This window comes from Gallinula chloropus (genome assembly GCF_964237585.1).
Source record: "Gallinula chloropus genome assembly, chromosome: 1".
Classification (NCBI taxonomy): domain Eukaryota; kingdom Metazoa; phylum Chordata; class Aves; order Gruiformes; family Rallidae; genus Gallinula; species Gallinula chloropus.
Genome location: NC_140085.1, coordinates 187,131,088 through 187,155,959, shown reverse-complemented (window position 1 = coordinate 187,155,959; position 24,872 = coordinate 187,131,088). Strand labels below are relative to the sequence as shown.

Genomic DNA, 24,872 nt, shown 5'->3' with positions numbered 1-24,872 from the left:
TATGAACTCTGCAAAAAAGCACTGGGAGTTACTTAGTTTTAAAACTCAGAGGCATATATTTCAGATTTTCTGTTTTTCCTTAGGAGCTTGTTGCTTTTCAGTGCAGCAGTACCGTACGCTACTGGCTTAACAGTACCAGACTACTTGGATGTGTCCAGAAAGCTCTGATAAGGTTCCAGTGCTCAACACGTCCCGAGGGCTCTCTCCTCCTGCCAAATCCCAGGGGAAACAGGGGTGCCTCAGCTCCTCAGAGGATCTGTTGTCCCATCGTGCCTTGCAGTAGGGAGACAGACTGGAATTGCAGTTTAGTCCTTCAGTTCACTGGATAAAAGTTATGTCTAGGCATAAGTTCTGTGCACCACTTCAGGTCCTCTTTTAGACCTGAAATTAGGATGTAAAATGGATATAAATGGTGCAGAGATTTGACTTTGGTTGCCTGCAGAGGGGTGAATTTCACCTACTAGGAACAGCTACAGCCAGGTTTCTGAATCCGCATGGAAGTGCTGAGAAGTCGCACTGTTTACTGGCTTGGCTGGGGAATGAAGATGCTCACAGGAAATGTTTGACACTTTTGCAGGAATTTGGCTTATTCTGTACTAGAGAACAGATACATTATACCTGAATTTCTAAACTTACTGTACTGGCATCAGAGTAACTAGAAACCACAAGACACAGCATGAAAAAAAATAAAAGAAAAAGGAGCAGAGTAGACTATGTATAGATATATTTACATCTACATATAGAAGCTTCTGTTCACTGGAAATCCTATAAGCCACTGCCTGCAATAGCATCCATCCTAAGGGAATTCTAGAGATGATTCTTAAGAGACTGAGGAGATGGGGTTATGAGGTGAGCCCATCTGTGTCAGCACCTTATCCAGCCATTGCAATGGTCCATGCAGGTGGATCTCAATCCAGCAGGGTGTGCTTGTAACATCTTGGCGGTGATACTCTGCTCCCCAGCCCTATAAAAGTACCAAAGGACCAAAAAGTGAGGTGTTTCTTTTTTAAAAAAAAAAACCAAACCAACATTAAATCACAAGTCAAGTGCTGACAGTTTAACACAACTACAGGTAGTCAGACTTCCTGAGGTTTAACACTTTGTCCTAGGCATAATTTTCTCTAGAAACATTGCTCCTTTTAAAAGTCATTGTTATCACGGTTATAAGGGACTCTTTACTATTAAATTAAAAGTGCTCAGTCACACTTCCAGGTGCTGAGACCAACTGGCATGGAAAGGCCTGTTTCCAAGCTCAGCTGCCTGCAAACAGCCTGTGGGGAATGGTCTCTGCTGTTCGCACCCCAGAGACATGCCCAGGCAAGTCCGCCAGACTACCATCTGGCACAGACACAAAGCAGGCCAGGCCTGTCATAACACTTTAACAGGAACTGGGAACGATCCTGGGCACTGCTTCATTTACTGGTAAAGATACATCCTACGAATCTGAGATGCTACAAGTTCTGGGTATTTATCTGAACCTCTGGAATTTTCCAGCAAGGTTCCTCATGTCCCCTTTATCTTAAACTTAACTGATATACAGATATTTTCCGTATGTTTTCTATCCTTCAACATGCCCTTTTTTTCCCCCACAGTTCCCGGCTGTCTGCTGTGAGAAGTCCTGCAGTAATATTTCCAGCTCTTTTTGAGAGCTAAAGGATATGGAGCATCTGAAGGAAGATGGGGATGAAGTGCTGGCAGGGAGGAAAGAGAACCGGAAGTCCCTGCACTTCAAGTGGGCACAGTGTCTAACAGGCAGCCTGTTTTCAGAGCAGCACAAGACATCCAAGTCACAGCCCAAAGTCTCACAGCTAACCAGATGTCTCACTGCCAGATCAGAGCCTGGATTTCCATAGGGCAACATGTAAAATGTGGTCCCACTGCAGGATGATGCTCTTGATTCGTAGGCTGCCGATCAGAGCAGCTGAGCCTTACCTCAACCTACGCTAGTCAGGTGGGCTGATATTCTTGTAATGAAAAAAGGACACAGAGGTATGTTAAGATTGATGGCTGACCAAAGGTACCTGAAGTGCAGAGTGCTGAACAACTCAGACAATGGAGGCTGCTAGAACCCACTTCTCTAGATGATCAGCTGCAAAACTAGGATCAACACCACAACTAGATGCTGAAAGAAGTCCTCTGGATGACAATCACTTCTACTCAGTGACAAAAAGGGGCGGGGAGGGGAAGTAAGAGTAAGGACCTACCGCAGCCCAAATAGTACAGGCAGCAGCATTTTCCTGACCTGCAGAGCATTTCTCAGGCTAGAAAGGCACCTCAGATTCCTGATCAGGCTAGAAAGGCACCTCAGATTCCTGTTCTGGAAGCGTCTGCAGGAAACGCCGCTCTTTAAACAAGCACCGTCGGGCTTCTGAGCTTGTGAAATCCCCAGTCCTCAGGTGCAGCGAGGGTACGCGGCCAGAAGGGCCGGGGCCGGAGGAGGAGGCGCGCCTCTTCCTGGCCGAGGGGACAGAAGAGGCGGAGGAATCGGCACTGCAGGCACAGCCTGCTCGGCGAGGCAGCGTCTGGCAGCAGGCGGCCGTCCATCTCCCTCTGCTGGCAACTCCCGGGCACTCCCAGCGGCCTGCTCGGCCCGGCCGCTCGCGGGAGCTCCCAGCCGGGAAAGCGGTGGGAGGGCGGCACTCCCTGCCCTGCCCCTGGGTACATCACTCCCGGACCGCTGTCAGTCCTCGCCGGGGCTGAGCCGCACTCGGCGGCAGAGCTCTCTTACCGAGAGAATGAAATGGGACCGACTGTGGCAGTGGTTTCCAGAGTGGAAAGGGGGTATGGGCGCCACCACGGAGAGACCAGAAATGCGCCTTCCAGCATGGGGGAGATCACCCAAGGGATCCTGCTGCTCCTGCCAGCCCTTCTCACCTCCCATGATGACTGCTCTCTCACAGTCCCAGCTCCAACATCATCCCGGAGCACAACCAAGTCTGCTGGGTAGCCCTGTAGCCCCAGGACCTGGGGGAATGTAAAGGGTGGGTTCTAGATTCAGGCTTTGACTTGGAGAAACTGTGTCTCTCCACTGTGGTTCAGCTGCCTCATCTGTGGAGAGGGGACAATAGCCATCCTGCCTGGGTATCAGCAGTGCTCAACGGATGGAAACTGATGGCGATACACTGCTGAAACACTTGCCTCGGGATTGAGCTCCTCTCAGGGGCTCAGTGGGCACATAATGGTGTCAGAGGGAACAGAACCTTCACCATCCTCTCTCCCATGTCTCAGATTATGTGGCCCTAGCAAGTTTCTCACAACTTGGTCCCTACCCATCCCTGCCTCCTAGAACTCTAGCACTGGTGGGGCATGAGGTAGGTCCTTGAGCCCTTTAGCTCTGCTTGGCCTGTAGGTGACCAGCAGCAGGTGGTCAAGAATCAGAGACCAGAATCAGGCCAAAGGACTGCCTTGCACCTGGAGGCTCTTGGTGTGTGGCTCTGACAGCCAACATGCTTCCCTGTGCATGGCTTACCCAACACCCACGGGTGTTTCTGTCCCCAGACTGAACACACCAAGGCTCACCCCTTGGGAGAGAAACAACTGGATAAGACCGGGTACAGAAAAAGTTTCTTTACAGGCCAAAAGGGAAGAACCTGGATGAGATTTGCATAGCCATTTTCCAAAGGTCATGGAAAAGGGTTCAAAATAACACCTTGCACTGGTCTTCTTGTGCCTGAGGCACTACAGTGGCTGCTGTTGTGTACAACAAAGCAAGGTGATAATATGGCAGTAGTGCTATTTAGTGCATCAAGACAGTTTCTGCTGCCATGCTGGGCATGGAGGCAGATAACACATCAAAGAGACTGCCCCTGAGTTGCTGAGCAAATGAAAATATTGCATAACTGCCTTTATAAACAACATGCCCATTCAAGTCTTCCGTTTAAAAAATGCTGTTTGATGGGTTTCTTGCTTTCTTTTTTCCCCCTAATGCTTATCTGTGAACAATGCGTCAGTTCCTTCCCAAGAAAACACCAACAGCATGGTCATGGGCAGGCAGACTTTGGCTTGGACTCCTGAGAGAAGCTACCACGCACTCTTTACTGCTCTCAGAGAGTTAAAGAGATGGGACCCCAAGGATGGCTGGAAAAAGTCAAACACTGAAAGTCATGTGGGGATCATTTCATCTGCTTTGCAGAATACAGGGGAACTGGGCTTGAGCCTCAAGCTTTTGTAGTACCTTAGATATGAAATCCATCAGTTTGATCCAGTCTTTTGTATAGAACCAAATCTGCAAGTCAAAGGGACACGCTGAAGCCACTTCTTCTGGTACCTAGCAGGACCAACTTGCTTCTAATGGTGCCCTGTCTCTAGTTTGCAGGCTGAACGTGCCTGCCAGCTCTCCCCAGCAGCGCTATAGAAGTCAGTCTAGTGCATCTGTAAACAGTCTTGAAATACAATTCTCTGGGGTTTAGATGCTACAATAGGCACCTAAATAAATCCTAAGTGCTAAAAGGAGTCAAGAGATCTCATTCTGGCGAGAAGATTGCTCAGAAGATTAAAGAAACTCCCACAAAGACATGGCACACAGAGTAGTCAGACTGCAAAACTCATATATGAAAGACATGGAAACAGTAATGGCTTTGGTGGCCTCCTGTCTCTTCCAAATAACAGGGGAAAGGTCAGATGTTCTTCTGGGTCTTGTATTCTGCTTGCAAGATGCCCATCTGGTAGTATGGCTGGCCTGAGTGAATGTCATCAGAAATTAAGGCAATCTCTTGCCAGAGATCAGACAGGTAGCAAACAGCACCAATTCCAAGCTCAGTGGTGGCTGATGGAGGACCTGGTGTTTCTTGACTGGTAACATATATACCGGTCTATGGTAATGGTGAGACTGCAAGTTAGTCTAGAGAAACAAGGTTGTTATTTCCATACCTATGGCTCTACTGAGCTCTACTGCAAACCAGTAACAATGGAAGAGATCACAACTGATATGTAGGGTATGTGCTACAACTTTTACATGTTACTAAGCCCCTCTAAATGGAGCTTTTTATGCAATCAATGGGGGAACATCACCATTCAATCTCTCCTTTTTTCCCACAAAAAGCCTATTGAATACCTAAATTTTGGAATCTAAGAAATTTCCAGGTTGCCCACAATAGCTACTGATTCTAAGGACCTGGAAATTTAAGGCAATTCTGGGAAACAGGCAGTCTGAATTGCTATTTTCAGGCTGGGTGTCTAAGTCCCCACTTGGGAAGGATTTGATGGGGCCTTTGGGCCAGTGATGGGGTTTGCCTTTTCAGAAATGCAAGAGGAAACAAAGGATCCTTACTTTAACAAAGCTCATTCGAATCGTACACATCTTGGTCAGCTCATACACCACTTCGAAACCGTGATTGACCGACTGGGCGAGCAGCTGGGCAAAGAGCTGGTTGTTGAAGATCTTGAGGCTGCAGCCGCTGGGGATCTTGCAGACAGTGGCAGGGTGGAAGCCGTGCTGGTAGTTACAGTTGCGGCTTTGCACAAAAATACTGCTGTCACTCACACATTCAGCATAAACTTCCCCACCAACATAGTAAAGATGAACACCTTGAAAAAGAAAAAAAACCAGCGTGTGTTATTTCTCCATTGTCCCCAGTACACTTTATACCAGTAATTGCTTTTTAACTACTCTACTGGTGTGGGCATACAAGCCCAGGATCGTTCCATGATGCCCAGCCATACACAGCCTTTTCAAAGGCAGTAAACTGTGTGCATATCCACGCATCTGTACAAAGGACCCACCAACTTGAAGAGGAAATTGTCATAAACTCTATTTGGAGGTACTAGTCTAGTCTTGGCATGTGATCTTCTGCCTTCTTTCTAGTGAAGGTTGGTTTCCTTCTTTAACCCAACAGCATAATACTTTATGACCCACACACGCACATACATACACACACATAAATGTCAAACATATGTCAACCATGTACAAAGCACAGATCAAAACTGTCAAAGGACTGACAAATCTGTTATGCATTACACATCTAAGCCTGTTTTTGCTGTTGAGCACATGCATGCTGACCAAGAGCCACGTTACTGCACGCTATTTTTCACTACAGGATCCTATCTCACACAGTTCAAACACACAGCATCGCATGTGCCTAAAATAGCTTTGCTGTGTTTTGCTTTATCCACCAGATTAGAACCACACACTTGCATTTACATGTCATGACTTACTCATCACATCCTGTTCAAAGTAACCTTGAGCAAGAAAATGACTGATTTCCTTCTGGACTTTTTGGTGCCTGAGTGCCTTACCAACACTAACTCTCAAATTTTTTACCATGCCTTGAGGGAATGGAGGTAGAAGCATTTCTATCCATTCAAAGACTCTGGTGTCAGCCTGCATGAAAATGCACCTAACTTGGTGGAAGAATATCTCTCAGCCCAACTCATCAATCTTAAGTTTAGGGATTTTGTGTAAGTTAATTGTGTAGACACCATCTCTAGCTGATAAATGATGAGAGGCACTGTGACCAGATGATTCTCTCCATCCACTGCACAGCATGGGCTCTAAGCCAGTTTAAACTGATAGAAGTCTGTGCAGGTGCTGAAAAGGCTCTTTCCTTCCCTGCCCCTGATGCTTCTTCCCACACCTGCTACCAAGCCAGCTGGGGACTGGGCAGTCATCCAGACTGGGGTACTGAACCAGCTCATAAACTTAAAAAGAAGCAAAGCAAAAGAAGATTTATGTGCAGTGAGATCTTCATCAGTGCAAGGGTGGCAATGATGACCCCAGACTGCTTAAATGCATGGATGAAACCCCACCCTGAAGGAGGTCATGTCATCCTGTGAAGATGCTTAGACATTCACCCTTCTCATGGCTTGATTAGGTGAGATGGACCCCTCCCAATGGCCAAGAGAAGTGGAAGAACTCAGTTCTTTGTTCTCATAAAAACCACCACTAAATAAAAACCAAATCCTCCTGTCTATTCCCAGGTATGGCATTCAAGCCCTTACATACAGCTGCACATGTTTCACAGAGTCTCACTGGACTGCCTGCAAAGCTGGCGATAACTATGCTTTAATAATTCAGTTGTAATTAGCTTTACTCCTTTTGTCTTTCATACAAAATAGACTGGTTACATATTCCCAGTCTCTTCATCACTCTGTGGTCATGACAGCAAGGGGCAGCAGCACATCCTTAGGACAAAAGCAGCTTCTAAACAGAAGTGGGAAAAGTTTGGGGAAAAGCAGGTTGAGTGGGAAAAGAATCTGGGAAAAATACACTCTCCCATAGACTTCTAAAGTGACTCAGATGGGAACCTTGAAGTCTGTCTTCAAGCCATCACTTGACTCTTACTTCTATGAACCCACGAGCTCTCAAATTAAATGTGAGTGGCAGGGGTGTGTGGCTCAGGGCACGCACTAGTATTGCACTGGGAACATCGGTGAGATGACAGCTCCATTAGACTAGTCATCAGCTCCAGTCCAACTGCACCAGACATTATGGGGTGTTGCACATTGTGGCTGCTATTACTTGACCTGCATCTCCTTTGGACTGAAAACAGGAAGGTCCTAGGTGACCATGATGGGTCCATATTACTTTCTGAAATACGCAGATGGAGTGAGAACGCAGAGTAGGCAGAGAAGAAAAAGGATATCAGTGTTCACCACATTTCAAATCTTAAGGTCTGGCCACTGACTTAGGGTGACCACACTTCTGGGTGCAAAAGTGAAATACTTTAAAGGCTGGATTTTCAGTGTATGTTGAGTAACCCAGTGTCTGAAAAAAAATGAATGCTTTCAAAGGCGCTGCCCAAACCGTGTACAACAGCCACAGAAACACTTCTGAAAGCAAAGGCTACAGTTTGCTTTTTCCTTCTGGACTTTTTAAAAGCAATAAATACAGCAGTAATGAAATGTGAGTGTGTATTCCCATTCTTCTGGTATTCATTTGCCAGAGACAAGCACCCTCAAGGAAGCCAAGCAGCTGAATACATAATTGTAGAAGACCAAATCAGGGGTCCATATGTTTTGGTGGGTTTTCATTGCTCCCTGCAGAAACTGGGAATTCAGCAGGCTCCAAGCATCCACACCTTTTTGACACTCTGATCAGAAGTCCCCTTTTTGTCCTTGAAGTCTTACTGCTGAAACAGGTCCAATTGCTAGTAGATGTTGCATTGTGTTCTGGATTGTTTTCAGCTTTGATGTGGTATTTATAGGAAACCGTTTCACGCTGATACATTAGATGACAATTCAATCACATATCCTTATCCTACTGAGCTAATCTTGTTTACTCACTCTTTTTTTCTCCTTGGTTAACATGTGACAATTGTATCCATTTCAGCAGCTTTCATCTGTCCAGCTCCCCTTTGAACTACACGCTTTTGGAGCCGCTCTGTGCTCTTCAGCAGGCTTGCACTGGTGCCACTTCTATTCCACTTGAACACACTGTTGTTTGGGGTTTTTTAAAGATTTGCATAAGCAGGGAAGAGCAGTAAAATTAAGGATCTCTGATACACTAAGCTCCTCTCTGAGCAACCTGCTCCCTCCCCTTGGGCAGATTCCTAGCATAAGACTTTAAAGGACTTTTAATCAGTGAAGACAGGTCTTCAGATTTGAATGGATGAGGACCATTAGCATTTACCTCATTTTCTTTCTGTTCTGTCTCTTCCTCTTTTTGGGCAGAAAGTCACAGGATGTAACATCCTCAAATGACAGCTTTGATTGGGATCTTCTGTCATTCTTCTTTCAGGGCCCGGCTTAGCTTTGATCTACACCCCTCTGACAGCTTCGGCTGTCAGAGAAGCTTTGCTTTATTTTCTAAGTCAGAACTAGGTGCATAACTCATTTCCACGCCTCACAACAAACTAACATGACAGACACTTGTGGCACCACACCGGCTTCACACAGTACATCCACCACACAAGTGCTCTCCCTTCAGAGGACAGTGTGAGAGCCGAGAACAGCACCCCTCGCACCAGCCTTCAGGTCCACGGCTGTTTGTAAGAACTATGTCACATTTGTCTCAGAGGTTCCTCGCATTCATTCAACACCAGACTACCACTAGCCAATTAAAACACTGCTCTAGGCCTGGGAAATGAGGTGAGGTTGACAAGATAATAGGAGTGGAACAATTAGAGTTAATTAGCCCAGTGGGAAATCCATTCCCAGGCAGCTACTGGTGAGAGGCTGGGTTGGCAAGATAATGAGTCTAGACTGGATATACCAGAACAGGCAAATCTTCGTCTGCACTGAGAAGTGGACAGTACAGGGCTTCTGACTCACTGCCACAAACAACAGTAAGTTCTGGGAGAGTACCAGGCCCTGCACAGCCCCAGCGAGCTGGGATGGAGTGTGTGCAGCCAGGCGCATCCAGGTGTGGTCTCCTCGTACTTGTCACCAGCATCCTATGACCCTGTGTGCACAAGGGGGTGTGTGCACCAGAAGTGGAGCATGCAGGGACAACCACTGGAGGGAGAATTCAGCACTTCGTTTTACTGGCAAGAAGGTGACAAGACAAGGAATCAGACTGGTAGAGTGGGAGAGAGCTACAAAGGCAACTCTGGTAGAGCTAAATAACTCAACTACTAAGTGTTTCATCCATCTCCCTTTGTTATTTGGTAGTAAGAGAACCAGCCCTGAGGCACCAGCAATTATCCTTTTAGTGGCATTTCAATGGCAATATTCCCAGTTGCCAGAAGCTCTAATAAATAAAATGAAAATACATACTGCTAAATTAGAACACTCAACTATAAACAACATTTTTCTCTTTGCTGTCCAAGTAAATAGCTTTTGTAAGGAGCTCCTCTGCTGATAGCTATTCAGCCAGAAAAGAATCAGCTGCTTTTCTCCTATTTCAGAAGTAATCTCAAAAGTTTGGTTTCAAGACAAGCACATCTAACAAATCAGCTAGGTTTCTTAACACAATGCACGATTCTTTCAAGCTCTGAATATTTCCAATGAGAAGGGATTTCCTCTTACCTTTCCCTATGTGTCTCCTGGTGTTTTCTATAGTAGAGTTGCGGTTTACATTCGAGAGTAGTCCCAGGCAGAACCTATTTTTGTTATTTGAAGGATCTGTAAATCCATCTATGAGGATACTTCGAGAGGAAGCTTGGAAAGTCTCTCCTACCCGGTTGTTGAGTTCATAGTAGGCAACTGAGCACCAATGTTGGGGTTCCTCATAGCAAACAGGTCGAAAATCTGTAAGAAAGAAGAAAAGTAATCAGCTGCTCAGGTCTCAATAATATTTTTTAAACAATCATTCTCTGTCTCCTTTCCTCCCTCCCACTCCCCCCCCCCCCCCCAACTCTTCATCTAAAGTCACTTATGTCAGACTTTATCTCAACTGCAACTTCTGTTTCTTCTTAATTTTATGACTGAAGCCCCAAACATGCAAAGGGTTGGCACACCGGCTTAACTCTAAGCCTCTGAGGAGCCCCACTTGTTCCTACAAGTGATAACTCCACTGCATTAAATTAAGCACATGCTGACATTCCTTGCTGAACCTTGGGGCTCAATCTCTACACTGAAAATAGTAAGGGATACATCTGCTGTGCACACCAGCAGGAGCTAGGGATGACAGATGGGCTCAAAGCAAGACAAAACTGAGCCAAGCTTTCAACCTAATACCAAGCACTGAAGTTCAGAAGTAATCAATCACTCCCCCCAGATTTTTGCATGCTTGGGGGCTTTCCTCTTCCGTGTAAGACTGTAAGCAGAAATGTCAGCAAGGTAATTTCTTTTTTGATAGACCTCTGCCTAGTTTTTCTAACTCAGAGACAGACTCAAAAATGTAACAGAATCTCTGAGTCTCATTTGTCCTACAGGAATCAGCGGGAAACCTTATCCTGCCTGCCCACCACAGGCATGTGAGTGCCCCTGCCTCCAGGGCAGCTCTGCACATAACCTCTAATAAACCTCCAACTAATATTCACTAGGGCAGTGATCACAGATGAGGAACTATGGCAAAGACATTCAAGTATCTTGATAATTTCTTTACAAGTGTTGGTATCTGATAACTAGTTATTATTTGGTCATTCTGTGTACTCATCTGCAATTAGCACTATCACCCTCACCTTCCTTCTGGTCCAGTTCTGTGATACACACACGTTTCTCGCTGTTTCAGAAGACTGGCAGCTTTTTCTTAATGCGCACGTCTGTGCACAGTGTTCAGTCCTCATGCCATAAGGAACATTTGTTTGGGACTATAATATGCTGGACTAAAAGAACAATCATGATTTTCCTTCACGACAGCAGGAAGCCAAAGGAAAACCCATCAGGGGAACTCCATTTCCCCTTGCTGCTGTGCAGTAATGGGCTTTGAATGATGGAGGCATCACCTGCCACTATTACGCTGGAGGTAGCAGAGATCAAGCTGGAAAGGTCACGAAGTTGCTTTACTGGGGGGTGAGGAGGATCCCAGACTCTTCTATTCCTACCATCCATGCTCTCTCCCACCACAGCATTCTTAAATGAACACAAAGAGTTTGGCCTTCTGTAAGAACCTCTTTGTACTTCACTAGAACATGCCTTTGTCTTTTCTAGCCAGCCAGCAACTTACCATTAGCACAAAGATGGCAGTAAGAAAGGTCCTGACCACAAGGCTTTAAAGTACTTGAAACCCAGAACTGAAGGTGATAAAGAAATCAGTTCTGATATTGATAGTGCTCTTGTGTGTTACATTGCCTCACCATCCTTGATTTGATATCTTTGTCTTTACAACCTAGATAACAGTGTTTGCTTTCACTAACAGCTTTCAAACTGCAATAGTCAATGGATATAAATAAGGTCTAAACTCTGTAACTTCACACATAATTCACTGAATTCTTAAATCAACCTATTCTGCTCGCTAATGGATGGGTCTAGTACACAGCCCTACTGCAAAACTGTCTGAAACCTATTACTGCAGTTCACTGAACCTTCTTGTTCAAATAACAGTTTATTTGCTTAACAGTTTTTCTTTGAAGAATAGTACAAATGGTTATTTACTTTCGGCTTCTCCATCGGCAGATTTACCTCCATTGGGCAAAGACAGCACTAGTTGACTTTCAGCTATGGCATCCATTGACCGCCCATTGTGGGTTCCTGGAGGTTCTCTTGCATGGTAAGGTGGGGGTGGAGTTTCCACTAGTGCAAAGAAGGAAAGAAAGAAAGAAAAGAAAGAAAAGACACCTAAATCAATACATCAGTTGGTAAATTCTCCTTGGCTTTTCTCTGTGAACACTTAATGCTTCTTCAGCATTGTTGAGCTAGAGAAGGGCTGGAAACAGAGCACAAATCTGAACCTGACTTCCCTTTGGTCTCCAGATTAAGACCCTTACATGTACAGGGGGTAGGGGATGGGAAGGAAGGGCTGTCATGTTGGACATGCTGCACTTCAAAGAGAACAGTCACAACAGCGCCTTGAGGCTAGACTGGTGGTCCACCCAAGCTCTCTGTTAACACCAGTTGTTACCCCAAGAAAGTAACACATTTTTATCCTTCACTTCCAGACTCCTCTCAAGTTTAAAGCTTGAAGATGATGATTTCAGAAGTTATCTGGGAGAAAGGTCTCTTTCTTCACAGGCCATAAAAAAAAGCCTATGGAAAGCCTTTACTCTAAACGCAGACTTGGCAAAACTCACTTCACATTTGTCCTTTTAATTTCTGTCCTACAAGTGAAGACCGGTCGTCTTGTGGTTGTTCAGTCTCCCATCAAAACCCAACGGATATTATGAAAAAATATGGAAAAGAAATATCAACTCACAGTCTGCCCAGCTCCTGATTTGTTTCATTTATGGCACAGTAAGCTCGAAAACAGAAGGTGGACTCAGTAGTGGGGATTCTCACAAAAGACAGAAGGCTTTAGAAAGCCAAAGGAAAAGGGACTTCGTTTTCATGTTAGAAAATGTCGACGTTCACTGTGTAAGCACTAAAAGAATGTGGTTTTATTAATTTGTACAGAAAACCAGTGAGCTTATGTGTAAGGTACAGCCTTATAACACCTTGCAGGTCTCTTTAAGAAGACCAAGGTTTAACTGGGTTCTAGGTTAAAATTTCCTCTTGTGTTTGGGGTCTGTTGGCTGGCCCTCAAAACAGAGCAACTTCACCCAGAGTGGATAAATGTGGACTGTCTTGTAAGACAACCATCCAGACAGCTTCCAAGTAAGTACTGCACAGGAATGTTATTCCATTTAAGCACTGTTCAGGATTTAGGAATTTCACACACTGTTTAATATTTCTTATACACAGATCACATAACCCTTCCACAGAAAATGCAATGAACTAGAATAGCAGAACAAAATCAAGAAAGTAGAAGCGAATACCAGTCACAGAAAGCAATATAATGTGGTTATACAGCTATTTTTGATGTCTATACCTAAGTAAGGCACCGTAAGTTCTTCATATCCCCACTAAAGAAAAACAGGCACCTGCAAACAGTGCATCTCAGCTACTTTAGGCCTTAAGATGCAATGAATCTTGTTCTAGGAGTGCCTGTTTTTCCCCACTGATTACGTAGACAATTGCATGATATGTAAAAATTTGCATTGTTGACATTTATATTTGGTCACACCAATCCCACTCAAGGTTCTTGATGTAACTCCAGTTTGCCTTAGATAGGCTTCCATCCCTAATTGTTACACAGGCAAATGATGCTTATCAGCATGCCGTGTGCTGTGATATACTGAAGCTCAGGTTGAGCCACTTCCATTTTTAAGTAGCTTTGCAAGGTCCCCAGTTCAGTTAAATGCACGAGTCAGAGTCATCGTGGGCCTGATTTACCTGTCAGGACCAGCTCAAGTGAATGCAGCTTGGTTATACAGAGGTAAAAGAAAAAGATGTGAGAAGACAAACAAGTCCTACTACTTGCTGAAGTGTTTTAATGTTGCTAAATATGATTTAATCTAAAGTACAGATCTAGAGAAGAAATGAATGAAGGTTCATTCGATCAAAGGAGAGGGAAGGAAAACATCGCTCTGTATTGAAAGTGTCCAGCTTAAAAGGAAGTTCAAATACTACAAATACTTTGTAAAAATAAACACCTTTCTTGGACTTAAAAATCAAAACAGGCATGTCATTAAGGACATGAATATAAATGCTTTGTAATTGAGACATTCAAACATTAAACTACAAGACTCTGATCTGAATTCATCTTTGTGAAAAACTGAGATCACTGAAACTATCTGAGTGTTACACCACCACCACCATATTTTGATATTAAAGCCAGCTCTCAGCTGTGCTGCATGACACCTTCTTGGAATACGTAACAGCAGAAGCATAGTTCAATTCTCAGGTAATTACAGCAGTAATAGGTACAGAGTTCACAACACAAACAATTTGAGTGACTTAACCCTGGCGACTTCAGAACCAGGGAGCTGAGGAAACGCATTCCAATGTCACAGGAATTTGCTTGATGGCTTCACCAAGTGCTGGGCCAGATTATTAAAGACCTTATTTTCCTGAAGTTTATACAGTCAGTGGGATCACCACACATTAAAAAATATTTCTGAATACCGATTTCCTCATTTTATCCTGTCTCTCTTGATGGACTTTCTAAATATCCCTAACCAGACCACCTCTATTAGAGGTACCTAATTTAGCTGTTGCACGTGCTCTTTCCATGGATTGTATCAGAAACTTGGATGGGCAGCTTTAGGCAGGTGACCTGGCATACTTACTCCTCTCAACTATCCTCTTACAGCAATCATGAAATCTCATCCAGACATTTCTAGGAGAGGCATGACCACAACTCTTAGTCCCTTGAGCATCCATGAGAAGCACCGAGAGACAGTAAATAGTAGAAGACATTCACAAGACATCACGTTCCAAAATACCTTATCCAACAGCTCAATCTGTAGCTACAGCCAAGAGGAAGCACACAGAATTGGCACCTGACCCCAGACCCAGGCAAAAATCTTGACTGCCTCAGTTGGGATGTTTGAAAGTTCATTCTTACCCGTGAGCTGATAGGGACTGCCTGGTCCAGAAGAGCTTCCTGGCGAGTTGGGGTAGCTGATGCTGTTAGGCGACTGGGAGAACATGTGGCTGGGTGATGATGGAAAAGGGGTGCATGGAGGATGCTGGAAAGAATCAGGATAGGTGGCATTGTGTGGCATCAGTGGCTCACTGTGCAGAGAAGTGTTTCGAAACTTGGCGAGGAGGCTGAGGTGAGGGTTAAACTCGCTGTGTCTTGGAACGAGTACAGGAGGTAGGACTGAAAATAAAAAACACGAACAGAAAAACATCTGGTTTAAAACTGCACTCTTGAAAGTACGTCTCTGAAAGTTAGAGAGGCATGTTCCACGCTGACCAAGGACTGCTGTCTATGTATGAGTCAGTGAAGAGCAACAAACCTGTCCAAAAACAAGCATCAAAAGCTGACTCTCGGACTCATTTTTTTTCCAAATTTGTGGTCACTTGCAGCAATTCCATCACAAAATATGGACTCAGTCCCAACTGAGCAACATACCATTGAATTCACAGGTATGGCACGTGCACACAACCCTCTTGCAGAAATGCAAGGGACACATTTCTCCCTCTCAAAATTACTAGTCCTTCCTTCCTGAAAGGCTGAGCATGGCAGGGTTTTCCTAAATACTGTCACCAAGATTTGCTAAAACCACAGCCAAGTTTAATAACAACAGTGCTCTGCAATACACTGCATCTTTCACTGCCAGTGTTTTACAGATGGGTAAAAGGAGGCACAGACTTGACGCTAGACACCAGATTTAAAAGGTCTTCAGGTACCTGAAAATGCTGCCAGCCAGACAGTGGGATCTTTAAAAGGAAATGTAAATAGCAATTCAAATATCGCAGTAATATTAATTTAGCTCTTGCAATACAGTTAGAAAAGATCTAGCATGAGGAGGCAAATGCCAATAGTTGGTAGTTAAGACATGAAAAATGCAGGTCAGAAAACTAAAATCCAAATTAATCCATGTAAGATCTGGTCTAATGGAGGATACTGCCTCTCTTCACAAACTCTCATCACTCAGCATACTGTCAGTGCTGTCATAACATTGCTGCATTGAGAAACCTGAAGTTGACCCAAATCAGTGTGGATTCTGACATACCAGGAGAGCAGAACTGGAGTCAAAACACTTTAGCAAATCCAATTAGTGAGTTACCTGTGAAGATTTGGCCCTAGGCTGGAACACAGAAAGAGGCTTCCTGAATACCTCTGCATATGGGAGTTCAACCTGAGGCTTTAACTGAGTCCCCCCTAGTCCTCGTGAGGTGAACAGCACCTACAACAGGCAATTCATGTACCTCACGATTTCTCTGTTAGTTAGTAGCTCACGTAGTGCCTGTCTTAGTTAAGTCCTTAAACTGGGAATGAATCCCCAGCTGCTATTGTGCAGATCTAAAAGCCACCGGATAAGATAAGGAGGCAATGTGAGTTATTGTGACAAGGATGAATCGTCCCAACACCAGGAACAATTCAGCACGTTTGTATCGATTGACCCAGTGCCCAGAGTTCCTCTGGCCTAAAACCAGCAGCACGTAATCCTTCAGTGCACTTATGGAAACAAATAGCAGCGTGCACTCCTGGTTACAAATGCTGACAGGAATACAAGGTTTGAACCTGTTTTCATGTATTTTTGAGCCCAAAAGCTCTTTTCCAAGTAAGGCAAACTCTTTTTACTTACATTAGCTAACACCTTTTAATTACAGTGAACCCTCCTTTATCCAGCATAATGAAAGAGTGGAGTAATTGTTATAAAGCAAATAATACATAGATAATGCAAACCATGTGCATGGTAAGAGGCTGGGGGGGAACACCCTCTCTGGAGTGCACCCTCAATGTGTATCAATTGCTCAGAGAGCTGGGGCAGTTTAAGGGAGGAGAAGGAGGACCTGCCTGGTACCAACTGCAGGGTTACAGCTTCTTGCTTCATGTAGCACTATGCTGCACCCAGGGCTGGGTTAAACTGCGCTGCCAGTCACCTGTGAACCAAAAGAAGTGAGCCCTAAAAAACCATACAGAACACTGGCCTGCTGGCAGGGGGTTCACTCCAAAGTTATCTTCTTACCTGCCTGGGAACAGGCACCCAGATACCTTTTAAGAGACTATACACAGGCCCTTCCCTGTCCCAATACATTTTTAATTAGCTTCTGGCCAGCGTAAGGATAGTGGAAAATACTTTTGCTTCTTCTGCCTCTGATACATCCCTACTTGTGGGATGAAGGTTTTGTTGACACCCTCTGAAGTGCTTTGGTAGAGAAAGGTATTTCTGTTTCTTTACAGTTCCTTTAGCTTTTTGGATTTCCTAGGCTGCCCAGGTAGGATTCATACAGAGAATACACCTGAAGATGCACTGCCCTGTCCCCCATGGATATCTTCACTGACAATGGAGGGAAACAGACTCTTTTCATGCTCAGTTTATCTATCATGGGACAAAGCCAGTCCCACCACTGCAGATGTGGTTTTGGTGAGCTGGATCCCTCCCAGAATCATAGGAACATGTGAACCCCTGTTGCTTCTGGAGTTTCCCTCTGCTGCTGCATGAAACTTGCCAGCTCTGCTGCTACTTAGCCAGATGTGACCAGCAGCCCTAGAAAATGGGGTACCGGTGATCCCTTTGCACCCAGAGGTGCTGAGCAAGGGACAGCTGCACTGCAGCACTGAGAGGCTGGCACCTCGCTGTGGGTACCACTGCTAAGGAAGCAGCCTTCTTCAGCCCTGTGAGAAGTCAGTGCAACTCCTTCTGTAAACAAAAGCAGAGAATCTGGATGCATGAACAGCACTTGCCAGGGAAAGACTTCGGCTCGCCCTGAGTGAGTCAGCAAGAGGAATTTTCAAGCCTTGAATTCCTTCCCAGCTCTGACCAGGATACTCTTCATTTCTGCTCTGCTGTACATTTTTTGCCACCTCAGTCAGTCTTTCCACTGACTGCTCTGTGGCTGCCTAGAGGGCTAAAGCCTCTGTGGCGATGAGGAATTCAGAGATTTTCTTGTTTGTGGCTAAAAATTCCCCAGAGGGCCTTGTTCTCCTTGTTCTTTTGGTAACAGATGTCACTCTCCAGGGCTCAACCACTCTGAAGGAAGTGTGGCCAGAGGCACGAAACTGAGTGACTAAGTGCACTGGGACCTGCCTGTCCTCATAATTTATCTGTGTTGTATCCACTCAACGGGATCCTTTTCTTATACCTGCTACTCTCCACCAAGAGCCAGGGTGGATCCTTCCTTCTATGAATGTCCAAGTGCTTATGATCTTAGTTGAACTGCAGACAAATATGGTCATGTCCCAAGTCTTGTCACTGCCCTCCCTGCACAAGGTTGTCTTCTGTTCCCTTTACTGCAAGAGTTCTTGCTGGAAACCTGGCTGTACCCAGAGACTGCAGGTGCTAACAGGCAAACCACATCTGCCCCACAGTTTAATTCCAGGTACAACATCCACACTGCTATTTCTCACACCTCTGCACAATTTGAAGAGTTTACTACCTTTGGAGACCTACCTTTAGGTGAGATCTATCTGTTCCCTATGCCCATGACCACTCACAAACACCAACAGTGAGACCATCAGGTGGTCTTCAAACTCGGAGCCTACCACATCTTTGCTCCACTTGGAAAATCAAGACCATGTCAAAAGTTCATTTAGTCTCCAGCTCTCTGCAGCAATGGTCCACACTAGATTTTGCAATATCTACACATGAATGATTTCATATAAAAATAATAGGTTACATGTTTAGGCAGCTTCTGTATTTTTCTGAACGCTGCAGCTGCTCCTAACAGCAACCCATTCAGACTTCTGACCAGCTCTTTGGGACAAAACAATGACATGGGAAGCACAGCCTAACTACCAGGCCTATCTCCTTTAGGCTAGGTGGCCTAACCCCACTCTGCAGTGAGATGTTGCACAAATAGAGGAAATGTTTGCTGCTTTTTTTTTTTTTTCTAAATGGCACCTACTGCTCAGCAACCTGAGAAGAGATCTGCTGGGGACATGGGTAGTGGCAAAAAAAAGATATGCATTTGACAGAGCACTGGAATAGGCTGCCCAGGGAGGTGGTGGAGTCTCCATCTCTGGAGATATTCAAGACCTGTCTGGACACCGACCTGTGCAATATGAGCTAGGGACCCTGCTTTGGCAGGGGGTTGGACCTGATGGGCTCTTGAGGTCCCTTCCAATCCCTATGATTGATTCTATGATTCTGTGATTCTATGATAATCCATGCAGCATTGGTCAGCATAGACTAGGATGCATCTGGGCAGCCTGAGGACACAGAGGAGGCAATGATACCTCTGAATCACACATAGGGGCTTAATGCTGCTCTCTGGTAAAAGGGGTCTTCCTCTAATAAAAGGGATCTTCCAGGCTATTAAGGAAAGGGTGAGGCCCTCCCATCTTTAACACAACTCATTTATTCTGAATAAAAGTTAACAGATTTGGTCATGGCACAGTTGACTCTGCAAGAGAGGCTGCAGTGATGGAAAGTGAGCCCCCAAAGGACTGACATTTGTATGAACATAACACTTGGGGATTATAAAAAACTGCACTGCAGACTGATTTCTTTAGCTCCAGAGGATGAGACTCAGGGAAACTCATATAAGCCTAAAATCACCAACAGCCAAGATGCACAAGATTTCCTGTAGTTAACAGAGGCCTGTTGCTTCAAGACCCACACCTAGATCAACAACTCCCAGCTTTTTCTGTGGTGATCTCACTGTCACTTCTTTCTCCTGAAGCTCATTTCTTCCCTTGCCTCGCCACCACCTCCCTGCAGCACTGCTTTCTCCTGCCTCTGGCTCAGACCTGTATTACAGTCACTTGCAGCGGTCTAGGTTCCTTCTCCTGCTGCTGCCCCAGGTTTTACTTCCCGCTGTACCTCATCTTTAGCAGTGAGGTGACTCACAAGTGAGATCCAGTTGCTAAGCTACCCCTGTAAGAAGAGCAGTAAGGGTGAACACAACAGCCCAAGAACAACTCCTGAGTCCTGCAGACAACTGGCACAGCACAGCTTTCATCCTGGCAGCTGCGCTCTCTTTCACCTCCAAAACAAGGTGGTGATGTCCATAGCAGCCAAAGTCCTTCCTGTGGAGAACTGCCAGTCCACGTGAGCCCACATGGGTCACAGCTGTGCCCAGGAGCATGCCACCCACTCAGCAATACCTGCACCTCGGCCCTGTCTCGTTTACTAGCAGAGACGCAGCCAGTCTGCTGCACAGAGAAATGACACAGGCGTGTTCACAGCTGAAACCTTCTGAGTCTCAGGGTCAGAACAACAACCTCTGGCAGTCACTTAGCAGCTGCTGGATTATCCCAATGCTCCTCTTGGTTAGCTGGCACTGAGCAGATCTGAAGGCCGGGGTGGAAATCTGCGTTGTGCAGTGCTGTCAGCTGCCACGCTGAGGAGACTCCATTAACTACACTGGAGTTACACCAGAAGCAATGAGAAGACACTAAAGGCTGCAGCCTTCAAAAAGAAAGATACACAAAATGGGATATTTTATGAGGATCTTTTCTTAAATTCTGGAAGAGTTTATTTTAGCAAGGCAGAAGATCAGCTCTTTCCACTGAAAACTGTTGACAACAAGCACCGCTCAGTGCAGCTGTAAAATTTTAGTTGTGACAATGTTTACAGCAGTTCAGATACAATTTCAAAATTACAGCTCTGCTGCAGTGGAAGGACTATCAGAAAAGGGAGCAGCCCCTGTTGTTTAACAAATGTTAACAAATGTCTTCCCTTTATTACATCTGTGTGAAAAGAAACATCCCACAGTTCACTTATCTGATCCTAATGTCACCTCAGAGTAAAGTTCATGCCAGACAAAGAGTAATCACAGAATAGTAAGTGTACACTTACCAACCGTATCCATTAGTAAATTAAATTACTGTGATTTTTGGCAGCAAGGCAGAGCTAGGTTAGACATTAGAAATCATTTTGAACTGTAAGGATAGCAAAGCAATGGATTCACTTGCCTGGGGAGGTTGTGGAGCCTCTATCACATGGGATTTTTAGAGCTCATTAGAAAAACATCTGTCAGGAATGTACCTGGCAATTTGTTTTCTTTTGGGAGCAGGGGCAGAGGGAGAACAGGATGACTGCTCCAGATCTCTGCCAGCCCTGCTTTCTAAGATCCCTACAGAAGTCAGCACCGACTGACCGTATTTTTTAACAGCTGTTTCACTGACACAAAACCCAATCAAGTGACTCTTCAACAAGTTCCTAAGTTTCCAGTGCTGACCAAGTCCAGTCTAAAGAGGATTGTCAGTGGAAAAATTCCATGTGTTATGTGAACTCGGGGGATTTATTTCACATAAACTATCCATTCAGGTAAGTGAATCCCACTGAAGGGAGGCAACCAGGCATTTCAGGAAGAATCAACTGACCTGGTTTCATATCCACAGCAAAATAAGCCATCTTACTGCCACTCTGAACTTTAGACAGCCAGTGATATACTTTCTCCTGTACGTTTTCTAGCTGTTGGTTTCCAAAGAACGAAGCATAAATCTAAGCCAGGGCGGCAAGTCTAGGCTGGTGCCGAGACTTCATTCAAATGGACACGGGTTTACAAAGGGAGGGTTTAGAGGGCTGCCAGCACCCACACCCAGGGAGAGGGAGCTCGCTTTCAGCACCCTGGACAAGATCCGGGAGCCCTCGGGGGTCAGATGGCTGGAGGCGAGACGCTCCTCACACCCTCCTTACTCCTGGCTGCCAGAGTTGTGATGCCACCAGGCAGAGAAAGATCCAGGGTCCTTCCTTCCAACAAACAGAGTCTGCCTGTTCAGATTTCAGAGCACAGCTCGGTAGGATGCACCAAGACTAGACCTGCCAGTGCACAAGCAATTACAACTTACAGAGATGCAAATCATTTACAGATGATATAATTACCTGGGGTTTCCACCCGCCGGTAATGGTAGGGGTTAATGCACACTTCTTTCTGTTTCGAGCCAAATGGGAACTCGCAACATTCCAGTGGTTTCAGCTCATGGTGAGACTGTAAATCAGGCCAGCGCCACACTCTGCAGTATATGACATGGGGAAGCCCCTTACGGTGAGACACCTGCAGCCGCCCATCCAAGGAACGTGGGATCGTGACGCATTTACTGGGCTGACCCGGGCAGCTCAGAGCCCTTTCCAGTTCTTCCATGGCACCCTTCTTCTTCTTTAACTTCTTCACCAAGGAATCAACAGCTTTTTCTGCCCACTTTTCCTCTTCATCTCCTTGTTTCCAGCCCAGCAGTCTTTTCACTGCAGGGCTGGTGAAGGAGAACAAGGAACTGATAGGGGTGCTGGAGTGCATAAGAAGCAGAGATCACACACGTGCGGTAACGGAAGCACAAATCGCTCTCCGGCCTTGCAAGGCTTGCACGGAGTTTCCACAGTGTTGAGATGGATGCTCCCTTCAAGGGAAAGGCTCTTCCACGCTTAGGTTTTTGTAGTCTTAAGCACTGGTTACAAGTAGTCCAACAGAGTGGGTCTCAGAACTTTCCAAACATGAAGAAACTGCTGGTGAAGCCTGGAATAACAACACAATAGGTAGTTAGGTTTTGCACTCCTATGTCGTTATTTCTTCAATAAAATCGTTTGAAATAGATTATTCAAAATATGTATTTAACTTTCAATTCTTTTCTGGGTGTTTTCCTGTTTGTTTTGGGTCCACACCTCTCCTCCCCACTATCCTCCACACTCACTTTAGAGTTGCACCTCACAAAGCAGTGTCCAGTCACTCCAAATTCTGTTTAGAGTTTAATGCACTAGGCAAATTGGAGTTGGAGTTATACTTACTGTAAAAGAAAATGGACCTATGGGTTTGTTTTTTTTATGCTGGTAGCTGTAGGTTCAGCTCAAGCATCTCCTATTAAATTAAATCTGTAATATCAAATTTTATAGAGGTAATGAGTAAATACATTTTTGATTTCAACTCCCTCTCTGCCCCTCCTTTCTCACTCCACTGTCAAGAATTGTAAAATACAACTGCAAAATGAATTTAAAATTCAACTACTCACAGATTTCATTTATTGCCTTTGAAAGATGTACCGCTATTCTCTAAGTTTATTTACATTGTCTCACATGCGAGAAAAAACCTTGTTTGCCTTGCCAGCCTGTTTTGCTGTCTCCAAGAATTCCAAGTTTTTCGAATGAAAATCAGACTTTTGGACACAGTTTTGTGTCCTGGATGGATGCTGAGTTATTTCTGCAAGGAGTTGCTACATCTGACAAAGTCCAACAGAAAGAGTTTAGTTCTGGAAGGTTTTTCTTTTTTTTTAATTCCCTTTTTTCTTTAATGCAGCTGGAGCCAGCCTAATTTTAGCTGAAAATTACATATTTCCACTGACTGGAACTCCAAGGAAAAATGTCCTGTATGTCAAGCTGTTTAGTGTTTTAAATATATTTAATGAAATGGACCCCCTGTGCACACCAAGACCAAAGGACTGAACTGTACCTTGGGCACTTAAAGCGGGAGACACAGGCAGCTTCTAAATTGATGCCTCCAGAGATGCAGCTCCATGACTGCTCTACTCCATCCTTGTGGGATGAGTTGGGTCTTTCTTGACCCCTACCAGTAAAGGCTTGTGTGTGGTCCTCAGCACTACCTATATGTAGCCACTTGAGGAGACAGGAGAGATATTGGCCAGTGCTGGGAGCAGCAGGGCTTCACAAACCATATTATTCCGCAGTTTCCTTAAACTGTCAGGGTTCAAAGGGCACCTGGGGACACTGAGTGCAGGCTGAGGTACAACATGGTGAGACAGGAGGCTGGCTCCAAAGACTGGTTCCTTGGCATAACGTGATATGCTCAGCACCGTGCAGCTCTGGAGCATGCTGCAGGGCAAGCACAGGACCCGTGGCATCAGAACCTCTCAGACACCGTGCAATGTTTGCTCAGCCCCAGTGAATGCCTAGAGCTGTTTTCCTCCTGGCCCTTCCATTTCGTTCTCATGCTCATTGCTCTGCCCCACTGAGCTCCCCTTTATGACACTCAGCACCCTGAGAAGTGCAGAAACGTTTATGCACAAGGAGCTCTCCCCCTTCTTCCAGGAGAGCAGCAATGGTGAGGAGAGGACTTCCACAGAGTTAAGGAGATGGAAGCACTTGGCCCCACAGAAGAGAAAGCATAAAAGCAATTCTCTGGCATGTCACAAGCCCCAGCAGCAGCTGCTATTCCCCCATGAGATTTGTATTTCAGGCACCAGCAAACAGAAGGCTGTATGAAAATACGAACAAAGGGACTAAAAAAGAGGAAAGAAGAGCAGGCACACCTTCCTTCAGGCACCCACAACAGCACCAAGTCCTGTCCTATGCAATTTCTACATTATTAATCTGTGTATGTCCAGATGCCCTCAACTGCATCAGGAGAGGTCCTTGACAGAGCACAGCAGAACTCCCCTCCCTCAGGCCATTCAGCAATCAATGATCGATTCCACTGCACAGCCCAAACTTGTCCAACCATGCAAAAGGAAACTTCAGATTCTGGATTTTTTTCTCCCACTCTGTTTAAGTAAAAATCCAATGACCTGGAGCATTTAACTGGATGGTTACTAATGCCTCTTAGTCAAAACCAAAGTCTAGTCCAAACACTTAGAGGGTAGATGTGGGAATGAAGTAAGTTCAGAATGATTTATCACAGGAAAAACCCCTCGAGCTGCTTGTAAAACATAAATGTGGATAACAATTAGGCAGGCAGTCTGCAGCCTTTGTGGGAGCCAGCTCAGCCCACAGAGCCCAGCACCAGCCCCATCTAGGTATCCTGTGCAGTGGAGTGTCTGCCCCTCACTGCCCTGGTGAGAGCCTGGGGAGAAGCCACCACTACACTGCTGTCATTGTTCGGTGGCACCAACCCCATGAAACAATGCAGGGATCTCTGTGGGTCAGCCCTGAAACCAGCAGCAGGAAAGGGGAGAGCTTGGGATGGAAGCCCACAGGACCAGTAGCAGTGTAAGAAGTCTCTGCTCCAGGATGAGAGGGAGACCGGCTCACACTTCTTATCTCAGGGGGTCTCCCAGGCGTTGGTGCGGGTAA

The 24,872-nt window shown here is 45.4% G+C and overlaps 1 protein-coding gene across 3 annotated transcripts; it reads right to left on the bottom strand.

The window, feature by feature from the left end:
- Window positions 1–820: 820 nt before the first annotated feature.
- SMAD9 (SMAD family member 9) lies at window positions 821–22,152 on the bottom strand (the record flags this gene model as incomplete). Of its 3 annotated transcripts, none has more annotated exons than XM_084264372.1 (6): window positions 821–964; window positions 5,270–5,526; window positions 9,904–10,125; window positions 11,914–12,051; window positions 14,861–15,118; window positions 21,741–22,152. In XM_084264372.1, 6 exons carry the CDS (start codon window positions 22,150–22,152, stop codon window positions 821–823), a joined length of 1,431 nt encoding a protein of 476 aa, XP_084120498.1. The 3 variants fall into 3 exon arrangements, with proteins under 3 accessions (XP_084120498.1, XP_084120499.1, XP_084120500.1); XM_084264373.1 differs by having other exon boundaries at window positions 11,941–12,051; XM_084264374.1 differs by lacking the exon at window positions 11,914–12,051.
- Window positions 22,153–24,872: the final 2,720 nt, after the last annotated feature.